Source organism: Penaeus vannamei, chromosome 20 (genome assembly GCF_042767895.1).
Source record: "Penaeus vannamei isolate JL-2024 chromosome 20, ASM4276789v1, whole genome shotgun sequence".
NCBI lineage: Eukaryota > Metazoa > Arthropoda > Malacostraca > Decapoda > Penaeidae > Penaeus > Penaeus vannamei.
In genome coordinates, this window is record NC_091568.1 from 11605179 (window position 1) to 11625178 (window position 20000).

Genomic DNA, 20000 nt, shown 5'->3' on the forward strand with positions numbered 1-20000 from the left:
GTTCGACCCCGACAGGACACCGTCGGCGTAACAACCGAGGCGAGCAGGTGTCCCGCACATCTGCCGTCGGCCAGCGTCTCGGCCAAACGCACCGCCTTGGAACGTCTCAGCCGGAACAGCGAGACGTTCCCCGCCATCCACTACGATCGCGGGGCAACCGAGACCTCCTTCGCAGCCGACGAAGCCACGCCCGAGATTGTTATTTGATGACAGAACAGGGAAAAAAAGGAAACATTCTTCCAAGGAGCAGTCATGAGTCCCATTAACCCTGAGCATGGAACAGATGGCGGTAATGGCTGGAGCCTGGGAACACACGCGCACTCAAACACTGTTCTTCGCATTGTGTTACATCTAGATCTAGCACGGAAATGTTCTTCCCGGCGAAGAGAGAGAACGAAAACAATAAAGAGAAAGACGTCAAGATATACGAAACGTCATCGAACTATTGTACGAAGGTAATTGTGTGTGAACCTTATTAATGAACCCATGACAGGCAGGACTTACTAGGTTCAAGCCAAACTCTGTGACGATTCTCCTTGTTCTCCAACGTCTCAAGAAAGAAAAGACAACTGAAAAGGGGACACACGAGGAGAGCTTTAAAGAGCAGCGACGACAAACTCGTTTCCATTCAGAGAAAGAAAGGGCGGGAGAGAAAGAGAAAAAGAAAAAGAAAGAAATATAAAGAAAAGGATAATGCATACATATATATATATATATATATATATATATATATATATATATATATATAAAAGGAGAGAGAGGGGAGAGGCTGAGGAGGAGAGGAAGAGAGGGGGAGAGAGAGAGAGAGAGAGAGAGAGAGAGAGGAGAGAGAGAGAGAGAGGAGAGAGAGAGAGAGAGAGGAGAGAGAGAGAGAGAGGAGGAGAGAGAGAGAGAGAGAGAGAGAGGGAGAGAGAGGGAGAGGGGGAGAGAGGGAGAGAGAGATAGGGAGAGAGAGAGGGAGAGAGGAGAGAGGGAGAGAGAGAGAGAGAGAGAGAGAGAGAGAGAGAGAGAGAGAGAGAGAGAGAGAGAGAGAGAGAGAGAGAGAGAGAGAGAGAGAGAGAGGGAGAGAGAGAGAGAGAGAGAGGGAGAAGAGGGAGAGAGAGAGGGAGAGAGAGAGAGAGAGAGAGAGAGAGAGAGAGAGAGAGAGAGAGAGAGAGAGAGAGAGAGAGAGAGAGAGAGAGAGAGAGAGAATAAGAAACAGGAAGCCGTCCCCGACACCACAAGAAATCTACGCAGGAACAACTGTTGCGAAGTCGTGAAGGAACTCCGTATCGCGAGAGCGGAAGTCACGAAAAGAACAACACGATAAAAAAGAAACGAGAGAGAGAAGGAAAAAAAAGACGCCCAGCTTGGAAGGAACGAAGGAAGGAAGGCAGACGCTGGATGGTTCTATGGGACGGAGAGGTAAGGAAAAACGGACAGGAGGGGTTTGGAGGGGGAGGGGAGGGAGGGAGAGGGAAGAAAGAAAGAGAGAAATGCAAACGGAAGAGAGAACACGTGGGTCGCCGGTGGTCAAGACTTCGTCCGATTTGCCAGCTGTCTTCCAGGTTCACGACGATGACCCTCGGAACACAGGGGTTCCGCTGGTGCAGTCGACGTGCATTTCGCATTCTCATTCTCTTCCTCATTCTCATTCTTTCCATCTTACTATCACTTCTCGTTCCGTCCCTCTTCTTCTCCCTTCCCTTCCCTTCCCTTCATCACCTCCACACAACCCCCCACCCTAAAAAATAAAAAATAAAAAAATAAAATAAGGAAAAAATACACACAACACCGCCTTCACGCATAAACACGAAACAAACAAAACATACGAAACAAGTGAAATTAGTAGGCCTGGTGCACGGCGGGCATGGAGGGGGGGGGGAAGGAAGGGAGAGGGAGGTAGGGGGGGTGAGCCACGGGATTACCTGGCCCGGGGGGGGGAGGGGGGGAGGGAAAAAAAGGTGAGGCCAGCGTTCGGTAATTGGCCATGAGGGGCAGGAGACAACACGCCGAAGATGATGACGATAGATAAAAACGTCGCGCATCTCCTTCTTCTTCTTCTTCTTCTTCTTCTCCTCCTCCTCCTCCTCCTCCTCCTCCTCCTCCTCCTCCTCCTCCTCCTCCTCCTCCTCCTCCCTCTTGCCTGTGACGCAGAATCGAGGCTCGAGACCCGATACGACGAAGCGCGGTGGATGTATATGGGTGGATTCAATCTCCCGTTTTTATTTATCTATTTTTTACGGCCTTTTAAAAACCCCGAACGACACCTATTTGGAACTCACGGACAAGAACAGACAAGAACTAAATTAAAAAAAAGCAAAACAACAAAAAAAAGCAAAACAAGCCGGCGTTCCAACCAATATATGGCAACACCCCCCCTCCTCTCCATACACCCCCTCCCCCCCTCCCACACGCGGGCCGTGTCTCAAGACCGCGCAGGGACGAGGATCCGAAACACGCCACACGCAGTAAGAAATTGTCGCCTGTTAAGAGAATCCCACGACAAAAATCTATCTCCTATTCCCCCCCTGCCCCCCCTCCATGCCCCTCCATCAACCGACATAGGGGAAAGGGAGGGGGAGGAGGTGGGAGGGAGAAGGGAGAAGGGAGAAGGGGAATGGAGAGAAGAGGAAGAGGGAAATTCGGCAAAAATCCACACAAAAATCCACACCACACAACCTGGGGCAGGAAATGAGCACAGCGAAAAGAACGGACGACTAAAATGTGCTGGCTGCTGGGGGCTGAGAGGAGAGGAGAGGAAGGCAGAGGAGACGGGAGGCGAGAATGGAATAGAAGAGAAATGAAGTAAAAAGAAAAGAGGAGAGAAGAAGGGGAGAGAGAGAGAGAGAGAGAGAGAGAGAGAGAGAGAGAGAGAGAGAGAGAGAGAGAGAGAGAGAGAGAGAGAGAGAGAGAGAGAGAGAGAGAGAGAGAGAATGACAGAAGAAAGACAAAAATAGAAAGAGAAGAAAAATAACAAAAAGAGAGAGAAAAGGCAAGCGAGGGTGACAGAGGCAGAGCAGAGAGAGAAAGGGGGGGCGAGAGAGGGAGAAAAGAGGGGTAAGTCTGGAGCCACCAATACAATGAAAAAGCGCGGGGGGGGAGGAGGAGGGAAGAGGAGGGGCAGAGGGGGAAGGGAAGAGTATAGGGTATGGGGGTATGGGAGAGAGGGGAAAGAGGGGAAGGAGGAGACGGAGGGGAGCGAGAGGGGAGGCGAAGATAATCTCAGGGGTTCCGGAGTGGCAAGGAAGGGAAGAACTCTCGACACAGAATACGCGTTCTCACCCCGCCCCACTCCCCCCCACCCCCCCCCCCCGCCCCCCAGCAAAAAAAAAAAGCATCGAATTACGCATTTCCAAGCAACTACCCACAAAAATAAATCGCAAACGGTCGACAAATCATTAGAAACAAAGGACGGGGAAATAGAAAAAAAAAATGTTGAAAACCCACGAAGCAGATGGACCGCCTACTATTTCACCCTCCTGCTAACGGAAAGCAGAAGAAAGGTGAGGGGAGGCAGGGGGAGGGGGGGGAAAGCAGAGGTAAACAGGGGGGAGGAGCAGGCGGAGGGGGAGGGGGGGACCATACGGAAAGCACGTCTACATAGAATCCCAAATCCACACACCTTCGCCACGACCCATGTGCGGGTTGCATGACCAGCATTATAGGAAGTCTCGGCGTAGGAGAGAGAAGGAAGGAGGGGACGAGGACGGATTGGGGAAAGGAGGAGGGGAAATAGGGAAGGAGGAGGAGGAGAGGAAATAGGGAAGGAGGAGGAGGCAGGAAATAGGGAAGGAGAAGGAGGGGAGATGGGGAAGAGGAAGGGAAATAGGAAGAGGAGGGGAAATTGGAAGAGGAGGAGGGAGATAGGAAGAAGGAGGAAGGGAAATAGGAAGAAGGGAGGGGAATAGGAAGAGGAGGAGGGGAAAGACAGAGGAAGAGGGGGAAAGGGGAAGGGAGGGAAGAGGAGGGAAAGGAGAGCTAAAGGGGAGGAGGGGAAAGCCAAGGGGGAGGAGGAGGGGAAAGAAGAAGAGGAGGAGAGGGGCAAAGGGGAGGCAGACCAGGGTATTGAGGGAAGACAGGAGAGCCAGAGGCAGCCAGAGCGGCAGGCCCAGCCAAGGGGAACTCCCGGTCTCTCAATAGCAGAGACCTGAGGGTTGAATAGAGACACAAGGGGACGCTTGGGAGGGGTAAGGAAAGAGGGGGGGTTCCGGAGGGGGGCGGGAGAAGAGGGGAGGGCTTTTCAAAAGGAGGCCAGTAAGGGGAAACCTGGAGGGTGTGGATCGAGCGGCGACGCGTGAAGGAAAGCCTCTCCCTCCGCATCTCGACGCTGCGTTGGGAATCCTGCCCGTCAGCGCCACCTCCGCGTCGCCAAGGCCTCAGCACCGCCCTCCCGAACCCGAAGGCGCAGTGCCACGCTCTGAATCTTGTTCAAATCGTCTGCCTCAACAGCGGAGGGAAATAAAAACGCGACGCCATCAACGCAACGAAAATAAATGGTCCTCGTCATCCATGTCTTCCTCCGTCGCCTCTGCTCCTCGCCCGCCACGGCCGGGAGCAGCGCCGTCGTCGCCGACTCGGTCGCGCCAGTCATCAGCGCCCGCAGACACCGCCTCGCGACCGATCATCAGTCATCCCGGGATCCTTGGTGACAGTCATCCTCCAGCCGAGGACCCGGCAGTAGCGGAGGGCAAGCGGCCAGGAAGCTTGCGGCAACAGAAGGATCTTAGAGGAGTTTACCTGTGGGATTCCTGTGGGTGGTCAGCCCTGCTTAATGACGCTCCGGTATCATTTGCAGCAAAGCATCTGCATCTCGTACTACTCTAAACCCCAAACCTCAAAGAACTGCACGCAGTGTCACAGCGACCACTAACCAAAGCATTAGCGCATTACGATTTTTAAAAACCCGCAAAAAACTGAACCAGAATCATCGGTCAAGTTGGCAGCCCTGACAACATGTCGGCAGATGGTAGACGAGAGTTGCCAGATTCAGCAAAACAATCAACTCTAATTTGTTCCTATTACGTTCATTCCACATTACAACATTCGCAAAAGGGTAGACGCCATTTAAGCTTTTTAGAGCAACTGCACCGACTGCCTGACAACCTCACCGAAACTGCGGTCGGGGCGAGGCGCTGCAGGCAACCTCCCACTTCCTCCTGGCATCTCTCCGCAGCCACCGGCCAGGCAGGGCGCGCACGGACGGGCCCCGCGAGCCAGGTAACATTTGTTATGTCACATACATCCCAACAGTTCCCGTTCCGACAGGCGTTCGGGGACGGCTCCGAGGGGCGACGTGCGAGCAGCCTCGAGCCGGGAACGAGAGCAGGGCACGCGGCGAGCTCCCTCCTGGGCCGCGGACGCACCCTGGGTCGGGCCGGCGCCGGGGGAGCGAGCCGCCAGCACCAGTACGGATGAACACCTTGGACCACGACCACTACGAACGAGCCTACCTCCCTACCCACCTACCAACCATCCAGCAAAACTACCAACTACATTTTCCACCTCTCTCCCTCTCCCTCCACTCTCCTTCCATATCCCCCTCTCTCCCTCCCTTTTTCCCTCTTCATCCTCCCTCTCTGTTTCTCTCCCGTTTCCCTTCCGACCCTCAGCGTCCGCCCTCGTTCGTGAGGTCCCGGGGCACGAGGCGTAAAGCGAGGGCCAGGGAGCGGGAGGGAAGCGGGCCGGCGAGCGAGCCATTTCCCGGAGACTTCAACACTCCTCAGAAAGGAATCACGACGGGGCGCTGTAAAATGCTAATTTCGAGACCCGCTGGTATGCAGACCTCGGTGCTGTCCAGATCATTCAGAAGGTAGACATGTCGTCGAAAATTCAGTGCGAGATACTTGTGCGCAGAATTCAAGGAGATGAAAATTTGGTACGATGACTATATCAATATATTGCATATTTATGAATGCTTAGGTCTTTACTCTTCCCTCTCCCTCCCTCCTCCTCTCCGCCTTTTCCCTCTCCAAGTTCATCGGCCTCCCTCCGACCTCCGCAACCGCCTGTCTCCCCCGCTGCATCGAAGGCAATCGCTGTCCCAAAAGCGATATAAAACCCGAAACATCCTCCTTGTCCCGCACCGTCAGAATGAGCAAAGAACTTACGCAAACGAAAGGAAAACCTCAAACCATAAACATTACAGCTGGAACGTGTTTGCGCGTCATTAAGGGCGAAAACGACGTGTTATCCTGCGAGATTGTCCGTCTTACGGTAGGCGACGGCTGCTCGCCCGAGTCTTGTGTTACCCTTATGGCGGCCGCCGTAGAGGCGAAAATCTCGCGCTGTCGGCCATGGATTCAGACCTTATGCCCCAGCCTCATCTGCGCGCCGCCTCGGTTGCCACGTCCTTAAATTTCCACGAAAATAAACATGCAACCATTCCACAGAAATACTGACGCCCAGATACTCATCTCGTTCACAAAACAATCCAAGTGTTCATCAAGCGCCGGCCCGAAGCCCGCACGGGAACGAAAACAGCCTCAGCAGAACCGCCTCTCCGACGGGGATAGACCGAGCTTACACCTCCCCCCCCCTTTTTCCCTCTCCTGGGATTTAATAGCGCTGGGAAACTACGATCCAGAGGCGGCCGAGGAAGATGCAGGGACCACGACGCCAGCACCGCCGCCGCCGCCGCCGCCGCCGCCGCCTCTACCACGCACCCTTACAATGCGGGGAAGGTAGAGCCGTCATATTTGTAGGAATGAATTGCAGAATCGAAAGTTTAGAGAATAATGAATAGAAACTGCACTCACTTGGGCTCCTGCATTTACTCACACGATTTTGCTTACACACACAGAAACACAAACGCGCAGAAACACACAAACACACACATTTTTCCCTTTCCCATGATTTTATTCTGGTAATTATGGGATATTTACCCTGGTATATAATTATTAATACAGTAATCCTTCTCCCTTACATGCCCAGTCATTCTGCCTCTCGCTGTTTTTCCTCTCTCCCCCACTCCCTCTCTCCCTCTCTCCCTCCCTCCCTCCCTCCTATATATATATATATATATATATATATATATATATATATATATATATATATATATATATATATGTATATATATATATGTATATATATATGTAAGATATGTTTTCTTTATAAATAATGTTGCATGTAAAATTAAACCAAACTAAGCAAGCCAAATAAACCACAGCCAAGCAAGCAAGCCACCAGCAAACCAAGCCAAGCCAAATAAGCCAATAAGCCAAACCAAACCAAACCAAGCCAAGCCAAACTAAGCCAAACCAAGCCAAACAAGCAATAAATAATAAACAATATATATGTCTCTCTTTCGTAATGACTCATACTCTACTTCCGCCACTCCCTCCCGCTCAATGCACTTGCAATATCATCTAATTTTTAATTCCCATGATCCCGCTGTGTCGCCATTTCCTTAAATTGTTATTGTTTTTTTCTTACTATCGAATTATAATAATAATAATAATAATAATAATATATATATATATATATATATATATATATATATATATATATATATATATGTAACATATATATCATTTATTTATCTGTTTTCGAGTATGAGGAAGAGTGACAGTATGCCTCACTGCGTGTCTCATCCCTAACCAGCACCGATCTCCATTATTTTCACATTAACCCTTCTTCACACCCACCCACTAATACAACCCCAAAAGCCCATTAACCCCCCCTCCTCTCGCCCCGCCTCCCGACCACCCCATTTCCCATAGCTCACCGCCCCCCGCATCTCACCCCATCTCCCATACAGCCTTTCTCCCCCTACCATTCCCTGCTTTCCCTCCCCATATCCCCCATGCTCACACCCTTCCCCAACCTTCCCCCTCCACTCCCCATTCCACCTCCCCCCCCACCCAACCCATCCCCACTCTTCCCTCTACCCATCCACACCCCACACCCCCTACCCCAACCTTCCCCCTCCCCCTCCATTCCCCATTCCACCCCCCACTCAACCCATCCCCACTCTTCCCTCTACTCCTCCACACCCACACCCCCTACCCCAAACTTCCCCCTTTCCCCTCCCCCTCCCCCTCCATTCCCCATTCCCCCCCACCCAACCCATCCCCACTCTTCCCTCTACCCCACCCCACCCATCCCTCATCCCCATCCTTCCCCCTCCCCTCCCCACCCCGCTACACACGCCCCAGGGATCACCGGTCCTTTTAAGGGGACTATGACTATGACAAGGACAAGGACAAGGACAATGACACTTCCTTATGACAAGACGCCGCATTTCTTCCCACGCGAATACGCAGACGTGGCTGGCGACGGATTCGGTGATCGCGTCGCGTGAATATTCGCCGTGACGGTAAGGAAGAATATGATAAATGAGAGAGAATGAAAAAGGGAAAAGAAGAACGTGATGAGGAGAGAGAAATGGAAAAGGGGAAATGAAGCATATGATTACAAATAAAATAAGAAATAAAGATAACAAATAAAAGAAATAAAGATAACAAATAAAATAGGAACTAAAGATAACAAATAAAATAAGAACAACGATAACAATATCTATAATTAATCATAACATTAAATCTCTCCAACCAAACAAAAACACAAAATAAAATAACCACCAATATATAAACAAACAAGAAAAACACAAACAACCAAAACAAGCAGACAAATCTATAACAAACAAAAACAAAATAAAACAAATAAGATAAATAAAACAACAATAATAATAATCAAAGAAAATAAACCAAAGAAAAAAATAAAAGAAAGAAAATAAAAAGTGGCTATAAACAAAGGAAAAAATAAAAAAAAACAGAAAAAACAATGAAAAATATATAATAAAAGAAAGAAAATAAAAAAGTGACTATAAAAAAGGAAAAAAATAAAAAAACAGAAAAAACAATGAAAATATATAAAAAAAAACAAACAAACAAAAATAAAAACCAACCAACCCAAAGAATACAAAAAACACAACAACAACAACAACAACAACAACAACCTCACACTCACCGAATCGACCACGTTCTCGATGGGCTGGCCGTTCTTGACCTGGTCCTCCGTGAGCCCGTACTCCTCCCGGCACTGCTCGCCCAGGACGTTCTCGTTGATGTCGCCCGAGAGAGGACGCACGATGTACTGCTGCTCCGTGACCACCTGCGAGGGGAGAGAGAGAGGGGAAAGGGGCGCCGTTAGTGCTGGTTCGGGAGGCGGGGGGGATTTTGGGGGGATTTTTGTGTGTGGGGTGAGAGTGGGGGGGTGGATATCTTTGGGTGGGGGAGAGGGAGAGGGAAGGAGGGAGGGAGGGAGAGGGAGGGAGGGAGGGAGGAGGGAGGGAGGGAGGGAGAGGGAGAGGGAGAGGGAGAGGGAGAGGGAAAAAGAGAGAGAGAGAGAGAGAGAGAGAGAGAGAGAGAGAGAGAGAGGAGAGAAGAGAGAAGAGAGAAAGAGAGAAAGAGAGAGAGAGAGAGAGAGAGAGAGGAGAGAGAGAGATGAGAGAGAGAGAGAGAGAGAGAGAGAGAGAGAGAGAGAGAGAGAGAGAGAAAGAGAGAAAGAGAGAAAGAGAGAGAGAAGAAAGAGAGAGAGAGAGAGAGAGAGAGGAGAGAGAGAGAGAGAGAGAGAGAGAGAGAGAGAGAGAGAGAGAGAGAGAGAGAAAGAGAGAGGAAGAAGAGAGAAAGAGAGAAGAGGAAGAGAGAAAGAAAGAAGAGGAAGAGAGAAAGAGAGAAGATGAGAGAAAGAGGGAAGAGGAGAGAAGAAGAGAGAAAGAGAGAAAGAGAAAGAGAAAGAGAAAGAGAAGAGAAAGAAGAAGAGAAAAGAGAAAGAGAAAGAGAAAGAGAGAGAGAGAGAGAGAGAGAGAGAGAGAGAGAGAGAGAGAGAGAGAGAGAGAGAGAGAGAGAGAGAAAAGAGAGAAAAAGAAAAAAGAGAAAAAAAATCGAAATAGAACAATGACTAGACATAAGCAAATAACACAACACGAACAGCATCGCGCCATAATGACATGCCAAAATCAATCACAAGTCCTACAAAATAAGCAAGGCACACACACTGCCAAATAAGGCCATCCTCAAAGCCATCCAGGTTAACCATTTCCTCGTGCAAAGACGCCTTGCATTCCAGTCTCATTTATAGTATTCCAATTCCCGCCTCAACACGATCTTTTTCACGATCTTTTTCAGCGTGGGATTAAGTTTGCAAGTGTATGGCGAGTGAGTCAGTAGGTTGTGTGTGCAAGTGTGAGTGAGTGTGCAAGTGTGAGTGAGTGTGTGAGTGACTGTGTGAGGTAGAGTGAGTGACTGTGAGTGTGAGTGACTGACTGTGCGAGTGAGTGAGTGAGTGTGTGTATGAGTGATTGTGAGTGAGCATGACAGTGTGAGTGAGTGTGTGAGTGTGAGTGAGAGTGAGAGTGAGAGTGAGAGTGAGAGTGAGTGTGTGCGTACGTGAAAGCGTGTGTAAACGTGTAAATGTGAGTGACCAGTGAGCATGTGAGCTTGCGTATCAAAACAGCACAGCCGTATAAACGCTCTTAAAACATTATATACAAGAAAAAAAAAACACCATCACCATAACGTTCTCTCCGAGAGGTCACAAAAATAGCGTGGGAGTGCAGGCGCCCCGAGGGAAAAAACAAGAAGCCAACGCTATGAGTGACAGAAGCAAACACTCGACTCAGAAGATGTTTTCTCACCTTTGGGATGTCATGCAACACTGGTGCATGGCCAGGGTGGTGGCTGCAGGCAACAGAAGCGCGAGAAAAACACTTTGTTAATGCACTAAGAAGTTATAGGCCTATGTGTGGCCTGAAGCATAACATACGTAACTCGGAAACATCTACAACGACTGCAAATACAGTGCGTGAGTGTGTACGAGTGAGTGTGTGTGCACGAGTGAGTGTGTGTGCACGAGTGAGTGTGTGTGCACGAGTGAGTGTGTGTGCACGAGTGAGTGTGTGCACGAGTGAGTGTGTGTGTACGATTGAGTGTGTGTGTACGAGTGAGTGTGCGTACGAGTGAGTGAGTGTGCACGAGTGAGTGTGTGTGCACGAGTGAGTGTGTGTGCATGAGTGAGTGTGTGTATACGAGATGTGTGCGTGTACGAGTGTGTATGTGTGTACGAGTGTGTATGTGTGTACGAGTGTGTGTGCACTAGTGTGTGTGTATGTGTGCACTAGTGTGTGTGTATGTGTGCACTAGTGTGTGTGTATGTGTGTACTAGTGTGTGTGTACTGTGGGTGAGTGAGTGTGTACGAGTGAGTGAATGCGTGAGTGTACAAGTGAGTGAGTGAGTGAGTGAGTGAGTGTGTACAAGCAAGTGAGTGTGTGTGTGTGTACAAGTGAGTGAGTGAGTGAGTGAGTGAGTGTGTACAAGCAAGTGAGTGTGTGTGTGTGTACAAGTGAGTGAGTGGATGAGTGTGTGTACAAGTGAGTGAGTGGATGAGTGTGTGTGTACAAGTGAGTGAGTGGATGAGTGTGTGTGTACAAGCAAGTGAGTGTGTGTGTGTGTACAAGTGAGTGAGTGGATGAGTGTGTGTGTACAAGTGAGTGAGTGGATGAGTGTGTGTGTACAAGTGAGTGAGTGGATGAGTGTGTGTGTACAAGCAAGTGAGTGTGTGTGTGTGTACAAGTGAGTGAGTAGATGAGTGTGTGTGTACAAGTGAGTGAGTGGATGAGTGTGTGTGTACAAGTGAGTGAGTGGATGAGTGTGTGTGTACAAGTGAGTGAGTGGATGAGTGTGTGTACAAGTGAGTGAGTGGATGAGTGTGTGTGTACAGGTGAGTGAGTGGATGAGTGTGTGTGTACAGGTGAGTGAGTGGATGAGTGTGTGTGTACAGGTGAGTGAGTGGATGAGTGTGTGTGTACAGGTGAGTGAGTGGATGAGTGTGTGTGTATACAAGTGAGTGAGTGGATGAGTGTGTATAAGAGTGAGTGTAGGTACAAGTGCAAGCATGAACGTTAATATGAGAATGAGATTGGGTGTGCGTGTGTGCGCATATACGTTCATACACCTAACAATACACAACAATACACAAAAATATACAGAAAGACAAGTCCAAACTACAACCTGACACACCATGCAATGTCATTAGCAAACCTGTTCTAATTAGTAAAGTATCCGAAGCTAATTAAACCCACGTCAGTCTAAACCACAGTATTGCCCACAGATGGCGGTGACATGAACAGTATTAGGTAAGTTTGTAAAGGTGAAAAGAGCAAAATTATATAAACGTGCAAGACCACAGCCCTGCGCGCAATTGCAGGGCGGAGATTCCATCAGCTGAGGGAGATGGAGGAGGAGCCAGAAGAAGAGAGAGAAGAAAATGGAAAAAAAATGGAAATGGAATGAATGGAGAGAGGAAACCAAAAGGAGAGGTGGTAGATAAAGAAGAAAGGGAAGAGGTAGAATAAAAAGAAAGAGAAGGTAGAAGAAGAAGAAGCAGAGGGAGGAGGAGGAGCTAGAAGAAGAAAAAGAAGAAGAGAGACGACGTAGAAGAAAAAGAGAGCGGAGGTAGGAGAAAAAGAAGGAAAAGAGGGGAGGAGGATGAGGAGGAGGAGGTATCAGAAACAGAAGTAGTAAAAGCAGTAGAAGAATTTAGAATCAGAACAAAAATACGAATACTAAAAACTAAACAAAGTAAAAAAAAATATATATATATATAATAATAATAATAAATAAAATAAAACATTTTAAGACGAAATTCCCTTACGAGAGGATCAGGGCCTCATCTGCATACGAGGTGCGACACCCATCTTTATATATGCCGATTTTTCTATGAGAAGTGACAGCGGGAATGAAGTTAATGGAAATATTTCATGATAAAGAAAAGGAACAGGCGCTGGGTACGTGTGTGCGCAGGGTGGGAGGAGGAGAAAGAAGGGAACGGAAGAAGAGGGAGGAGAAAAAGAAAGGGGAAGGGGAGAAAATGGAGGGGAGGGAGGGGGAGAGAGAGGGAAGGAGGGAAAAAGAGAAAAGAAGGAAGTGGTAGAGGAGGGAGGGAAGAAAAATGTGGAAGGGAGGTAGGAGCAAGGATAGAGGAAGGGAGAGAGGGGAAAGGGAAAGGAAGAGGGATAGAAGGAGGGAGGGAGAAGAAAGGGAGAAGAAAGGGATGAGAGGTAGGTAGTGACAGTATAAGCGAGATTTAAATGAACCGAAGAGCAGGGGAACACCAAAGCCTAATGCTACCAAAGGCAAGAGTAAGAAATTCAAAAAGTACAAAAAAGCGAAAATAAAACATTGAGAGAATCCCTGAAAACAGAAAAAATGTCTAAGTGATAGGCCTACGTAAAAATACAGAAAAATCCTAAAAGGCGGAGAAGAGGATGCTGGACCAGAGAGCTGAAACTGTGGGCGGCAGGAGGAGGAGGAGGAGGAGGGTGAGGAGAGAAAGGAGCCCAGGGCTACAAGCACCAAGGTCTACCCCCTCTTTCTCCCTCCCACTCCCCCTTCCCCTCCTCCTCCTCCTCTCCCCAACGCCACCTTCCAGACCCGCTTCGGCAGACAGACGCCTACGCCCACTTCTGCACCTCACTCTCGCCCCGTCCCTCCCGCTATCTCATTCTCGGTTTTATCCTCTCACTCGCTCGCTCACTCACACTCTTTCACACAAACGTACACACACTGCTTCTCTCTTTCTCTCCTCTCCTCTCCTCTCTCTCTCTCTCTCATGCTAAATATTTCTCTACACCCTTCATTCCAATTTCCTTAATCCCTCTGTAATCCACTATTTTCCTCGCTAACCCGCTTATCCAAAGAAACCTTTAAATAAGACCGCATGAAGTACCACAATCAAACATCATCAGCATCCACAAATACACATATCGGCCAAGACGCCGCACTAAGTACACATACAGGCCCGGTCGAAGCACTGAATACACCCATAGGCCTACACACGACGCAGGGCAAAGGGTCCTACGAAGCGACGCAGAACTCAACCGGGGTGTTGAAGTCACTGCGTAGGACGGGCTACACACACGCACACACACACACTCTTCAATCTCATTTTTTCCCTCTCCGCCATCCTTCTACCCTGTAGGACCGCTACCTCAGACCCCCTCACCTCACTTCATCTCCTCCCCCTCCCTCTCCTCCTCCTCATCTTGCCTCTCAGCCGAGGGTCTCGTATGAAATATTTACTTTCGCATTTTTTTTGTACCCCTGGCGTGTTCTCCCTCACCTCCTCCTACTCCTCTCCCTTTCTTCCTCTTCCCCCTCTTTTCCTTACTACTCCTCCAGCTATTTTTTCGGAAGATCTTCCTCCAGTTCCCCTTTCCTACTTCCTCCCTTTCACTTTCTTGCTCCCTCTCCATCTTTTCCTCCTCTTCACCCCCTTTCTTTATCCTCCTCCTCTTCCTCCCTTCCCCTTCATCATTTTCTCTTAGTTAATCTCCCCTCCTTCTCCCCGTCCCTCTTCCCCTCCCCGCTCCCTCCCTACCACCCCCTCCCCATCTGGAGGTCATTAAAAGTCACCTTCAAAGATCTGACTTCATCTACTTTCGAACATTAAAAGGCAAACAGGTAAAGATGTTAAGACGATTTCATCATACGTCATCCACGGTCTACGTCTGGGTGAATCAGCCTACAAAAAAGTGAATGATAAAAATAAATGATCGAGCAGCACTTGTTAACAATTATTGCCATCCGTACACACACAAACAGACACAAACGCACACTGGTTATTCTAACTTTAATATAATCTAGTACGTTATCATAACTATAATCATTGAAATCTAACACGTCATTCTAACCATACTCATAGAAATCTAACACGTTATTCTACCTAAAATGAAAGAAATCTAACAAAGACAATAAACATCCGTACGAGTGAATACACGAAACACAGAAATGAATCCACAAACATACACAAACACACACACACATCCACACATTAAAAACTGATCAAACTACTCCTCCTCCCCCCCCTACGCCCCCACCCCTCACCCGATCGCTCTGACTCGACCGAACGACCGACAGCTCGACAGACAGACGGACCGACGGACTGACAGAAGGCGAGGCGAAGTCGAAGGAAGGTCTGAAGAAAACCGAAATGTCAAGTGCGAGGAGTAAGAAAAAAAATGGACCCCCTCTACCTTCTCCCACCCCTCCCCCCTCCCCCCTCCCCCCTCCCCCGCCACCGCTTTACGTGAAGGATCGCCTTCTTTCACACACTAAAGGAAGGGAGGGGGCGAGGAGAGAGGAGGGTAAGGGGTGAGGGAGGGGGAGGGGGCATCCCAGGGGGTAAGGGGTGAGGAGGGAAGGATAGAAAAGGAGGTGGAGAGGGCAGGTTTGCAAGGGGGAAGGAAGGAAGGAGCAGATTGAAGAGGGGAGGGGAACTGAGTGGAGCAAGGAAGAGAGAGAAGAAGGGAGCCAAGGTGGGAAGGAGGACAAAATAGAAGGCAAGGAGGAGAGAAGTGGGAAAGGGGGGTCAAAGGAAGGGGGTGGACAGAGGACAAGGGGAGGAAGTGGGTAGAGGCAAGGGAGAGGAGGAGACGACAGGGGAAAGGAAGAGAAGGGAAAGGTTAGGGGCAAGGAAGAGGAAGGAAAGGTTAGGGGCAAGGGAAAGGGAAAGGAAAGGTTAGGGGCAAGGAAGTGGAAGAGAAGTTAGGGGGCAAAGGGAGGGAAAGAGAGGGGGGAAACGGAGGAAGGGACAGTATTTAATAGGGAAGGGGCACAGGGGTAGGGGCCAGGTGTCAGAGGAGATAAGAAGAGAAAAAGAAGGAAGGGGAGGTGGAAAGGGCGAGAAGACCCACGAGAGAAGGAAAGGTGACAACGAGAAATACCTCAAAATAATAGCGCAACTAATGAACATCAATAAACAAATAAACAAGTACACATAACGGAAACTAAGATCACAAATCCTGAGACAAACAACTCTATCAATAAATAACTTCGCAAAGATTAGCTAAATGTCTCGACGTGACAAAAAACAAAAATAAGGCATAAAAAACAAAAGAGAAATCACAAAGCAGCTCATTATCAAATACCGGTACATGACAGGTGTAAAAATAAACGAAAGTGCAAAAATATCATCCAATTGATTTGAATTTCCCGTTAAATCTTGATCTGGATTTACAAGTTTTACGGTAGGTGGGTGGGAGAGAAATCACGAGTGCACGAAAACAAACAAACATACATATAAATATACATATAAATATACATATATACATACATATATACATACATATAAATATACATACATATAAATATACATACATATAAATATACATACATACATTATACATACATACATACATACAAACACACACACACACACACACACACACACACACACACACACACACACTCACACACACACACACACACACACACACACACACACACACACACACACACACACACACACTTTGGAAAAATATGCATATAACGATGAATATAGAAACATACACTGATATGCTCTGTCTGACTTACATAATAACAAAAATGAATCTACAAGTACTATGCTGACGATACCCAATACTTGAAATTGCTTAGAAAACAATGTAGTGGTAATATAGGCCTATCCATATAAACTATCCAGCTGAACAAACAGTCGAAAAGTATGTACCACGCTGTACTTCTACCTAATTATAAAGTATGTCTAACTACCGTGCTTATATAAATTTAAGATAGAGATACACTTTATACATTATAAACAACAGGGAGAAAGAGAAGGGGGAAAGGAAGAGGGGTAGGGAAAGGAGGAGGAGGAGGAGGAGGAGGAGGAGGAGGAGGAAGAGAGGGAGAGAGGAGGAGGAAGAGAGGGAGGAGGAGGAGGAAAGGGAGAGGAGGACGAAGAGGGAGAGGAGGAGGAAGGAGAGGAGGAGAAGGGAGAGGAGGAGGAAGGAGGATGAAGAGAAGAGGAGGAGGAAGAAGAGGAGAGAGGAAGAAGAGTATAGGAGGAGGAAGAGGGGAGGAGGGAGGAGGAAGAAGAGGAGAGGAGGAGGAAGGAGGGAGGAGGAGGAAGAGGGAGAGGAGGAGAAGAAAAAGAGGAGGAGGAAGAGGGAGAGGAGGGAGGAAGAGGGAGAGGAGGAGGAAGGAGAGGAGGAGGGAAGAGGGAGAGGAGGAGAAAGAAGGAGACAAGGAGGAAGAGGGAGAGGAGGAGGAAGAGGGAGAGGAGGAGGAAGAGGGAGCGGAGGAGGAAGAGGGAGAGGAGGAGGAAGAGGGAGGGGAGGAGGGAGAGATACACCACACATACAGGCAAAAATGATTAAAAGAATAAAATAAAATAATAAAAAATCACACGAAGCATGATGCATTCCGTCTCTTCACGAAGAGACAGGTAAGAGAGAAAAAGGTGATTAAGAGAGGAAGGAGGAGGGGGAGAGGATTTTAAAAAAGGGATACAGAAACACCCCCTCCCCTCCCCCAAAACATTTCACCACATACGCCTACACATACAAAAAAACACGGAAAAAAAAACAAAACACGTAAATTTCGCCCTCGCGCATCCAAACACCTTTCTCCCTTTCTCATCGTTATTGTTACTAATGTTATTGTTATTCGAGAATCTCCCCGTCGCTTCAAAGGCAGGCGTGACGAGGTTCATCGGCCCCAAATCGCGTTTCAAAATATCCTGGAGGCATTTTCGGCCACGGCTGACTTGTACTACGCCCCCGTCCGTCAGCTCCCCGGCTCGGGTTGCCAACTAGACCCATTGTGAGGGAATACGTGGGTGTCGTTCCGTGCCTATCTATTGTGAGGGAATACGTGGGTGTATCTATCTATTATGTGGGAATACATGAGTGTCATTTCGTATCTACTTGTATATCTATAGGTCTCTCTCTCTCTCTCTCTCTCTCCCTCCCTCCCACTCTCTTCCTCTCCCTCCCACTCTCTTCGCTCTCTCCCTCTCTCTTCTTCTCTCTCTCTCTCGCACGCCGGTCAGGAAAGCCTGCGGTAACCGAGCTGTCGAAGAATGGCGCCTCGGATGAAATGATAATGGACTCCTTCTCGCCAAGGTCAGGAGACGGAGAGAATCACTAAGTGCTGGATGCTGCGTTGCTACGGGAGCGACGACGGCCCGGCGGTTCATGAACACCGACCGACCGACCGACCGACCGACCCGACAGGAGAAAGAAGCGCATGACAGTCATGGAAACGACCTTCAGAAAGCCTCCATTTTTTTTTTTCTTTTTTTAAGATTTCGTCAGGCTTTTTTTCCCCCCGATCGGCCAGAGGAAAATGACCGGCGTCGTGACTCCTAGCATGAAAGTTATAAAATTTACGCACGATTGAGGCCTACTTGTAATACGGTCAGATGAATGCATGTACTTCTTCATGATATTCGCCGATATAAAAAGAATAAGAACGATTTCAGTTTAAAGACAAAAAATAATAAATAAAATAAAGAAATAAAAAAAAAAAAAAATGCATACACGATGAAGGAAAATCTACCTACAGAAAAGCATAGAAAAATTAACCGCTCTAGATAAACATACTTCAAAAATCAAAATTACAGAAGTCAAACCGTTGTATTTCACAATTCAATACTTATCTTTCCTTACACCTTCACAATACATTTCTTTTATAGCTCGCTCATATTTCCCACTCCAATCTTCGTTCTATTTATATACATTTTTTTTCAACATCTTTCTTCTCATATTTATTCTGTTTTTGAAATTCAATTCTCATCTCTGAAATACTCCAAATGTCAATCATTATTATCTGTTTCCATTCAATTCAGATCTAAAAAAGAAAAACAAACAAACAAAACAAAAAATCTTTATTTCCAACTTCTCATTCTCATACCATTCCCACCCCAAGAGCGTTTTCAGCTATTACTCACTCACCCATCCACTCATTCATTATTTCATTCACTCCCTCACTCGCCCATTCACACTCTTTCGTACACTCACCACTCACTCGTTCCCTCCCTCACTAACCTACTCCTTCCTTCCCTAACTCATTTCCTCCCTCAATCCCTCATTAACTCCCTCCTTCCCTCACTTATTCCCTCCCTCCCTCCTCCCTCCTTCCCTACCTCACCTAATCCCCTCCCTCTCTTAGTAAATCCTTTCCTCCCTCCTCCCCTCCCTCCCTCCCCCCACCTACTCTCCTTCCCTCCCTCCCTCCTTCATTAACTCACTCACCTAATCCCTCCCTCCATCATTAACTCCTTTCCTCCCTCCCTCACTCACTCACCTACTCTCCTTCCCACCCTCCCTCCTTCATTAACTCACTCCCTCCCTCCCTCCCTCCCTCATTAACTCCTTTCCTCCCTCCCTCCCTCCCTCCCTCCCTCCTTCATTAACTCCTTTCCTCCCTCTCTCCCTCCCTCATTAACTCCTTTCCTCCCTCTCTCCCTCTCTCCCTCTCTCCCTCCCTCCCTCCCTCCGTGCATCGTGAGTGCATCGGCTCGGCGGCGGCGACGGCCACGAATAGCCCCCAGATGGTATCGCGGAAGGCGTCGACGGCCGGGCGGCAGCGGCGCTCCGCCTCGCCTTATCGCTCGGGAGCCGCGGACAGGGGAAGTTCCCGACATGAAGATCAAAGGGGAAGGGGGAGGAGGTCGATGAGAAAGGAGGAGAGAGGAAAAGGGAGGGAGTGGGGAGGAAGGGGAGAGGGTAATGAGGTAAGGGGAAGGAGGGAAGGAAGGAGGAGAGGGGTAAGGAGGAAGAGGGAGAGGTCCCTCTTCCTCTCAACCCTCCACCCTCATCCCTCTTCCACTCTCCTCAACCGTCCCTCACTCCTCCCTCCTCTCCCTCTTCCTCAACCCTCCGCCCTCCATCCCTCCTCTCCCTCTTCCTGATCCTCACCTCTCCCTCTTCCTCCTCCTCAACCCTCCCCTCCCCCCCCCCTCCCTCCCTCCCTCGCCCCCCTCCCCCTCCCCCCACCGAGACGCAAAATAAGAACAGCGGCGACGGAAGCGAAGGAGCGTTTTTAAGAGCGCCGTCAGCGGGGGTCGCGCCACGTCACCGAGGGTCGGCCGCTGCTGACTGCCGGGCTGACACACGACTCAGCCGACGCCGGAAGGACAGCGAGTGGCATTGCGAGGGGAAGGGGAAGGGAGTGAGGGGAAGGGGAAGGGAGTGAGGGGAAGAGGAAGGGAGTGAGGGGAAGGGGAAGGGAGTGAGGGGAAG

At 48.8% G+C, this 20000-nt stretch overlaps 1 protein-coding gene across 4 annotated transcripts in view; it reads right to left on the reverse strand.

Moving 5' to 3' along the window:
* Nucleotides 1-20000, reverse strand: part of fus (epithelial splicing regulatory protein fusilli) — a 196649-nt gene that overhangs the window by 166997 nt on the left and 9652 nt on the right. For 3 of the 4 annotated variants that reach the window (XM_070135007.1, XM_070135003.1, XM_070135004.1), the window contains exon 2: nt 8947-9090. In XM_070135007.1, the coding sequence (XP_069991108.1) occupies nt 8947-9090 (144 nt within the window). Of the gene's footprint in view, nt 1-8946; nt 9091-10615; nt 10655-20000 lie in introns of those variants that run through there. The other variant, XM_070135009.1, reaches the window with a different exon arrangement.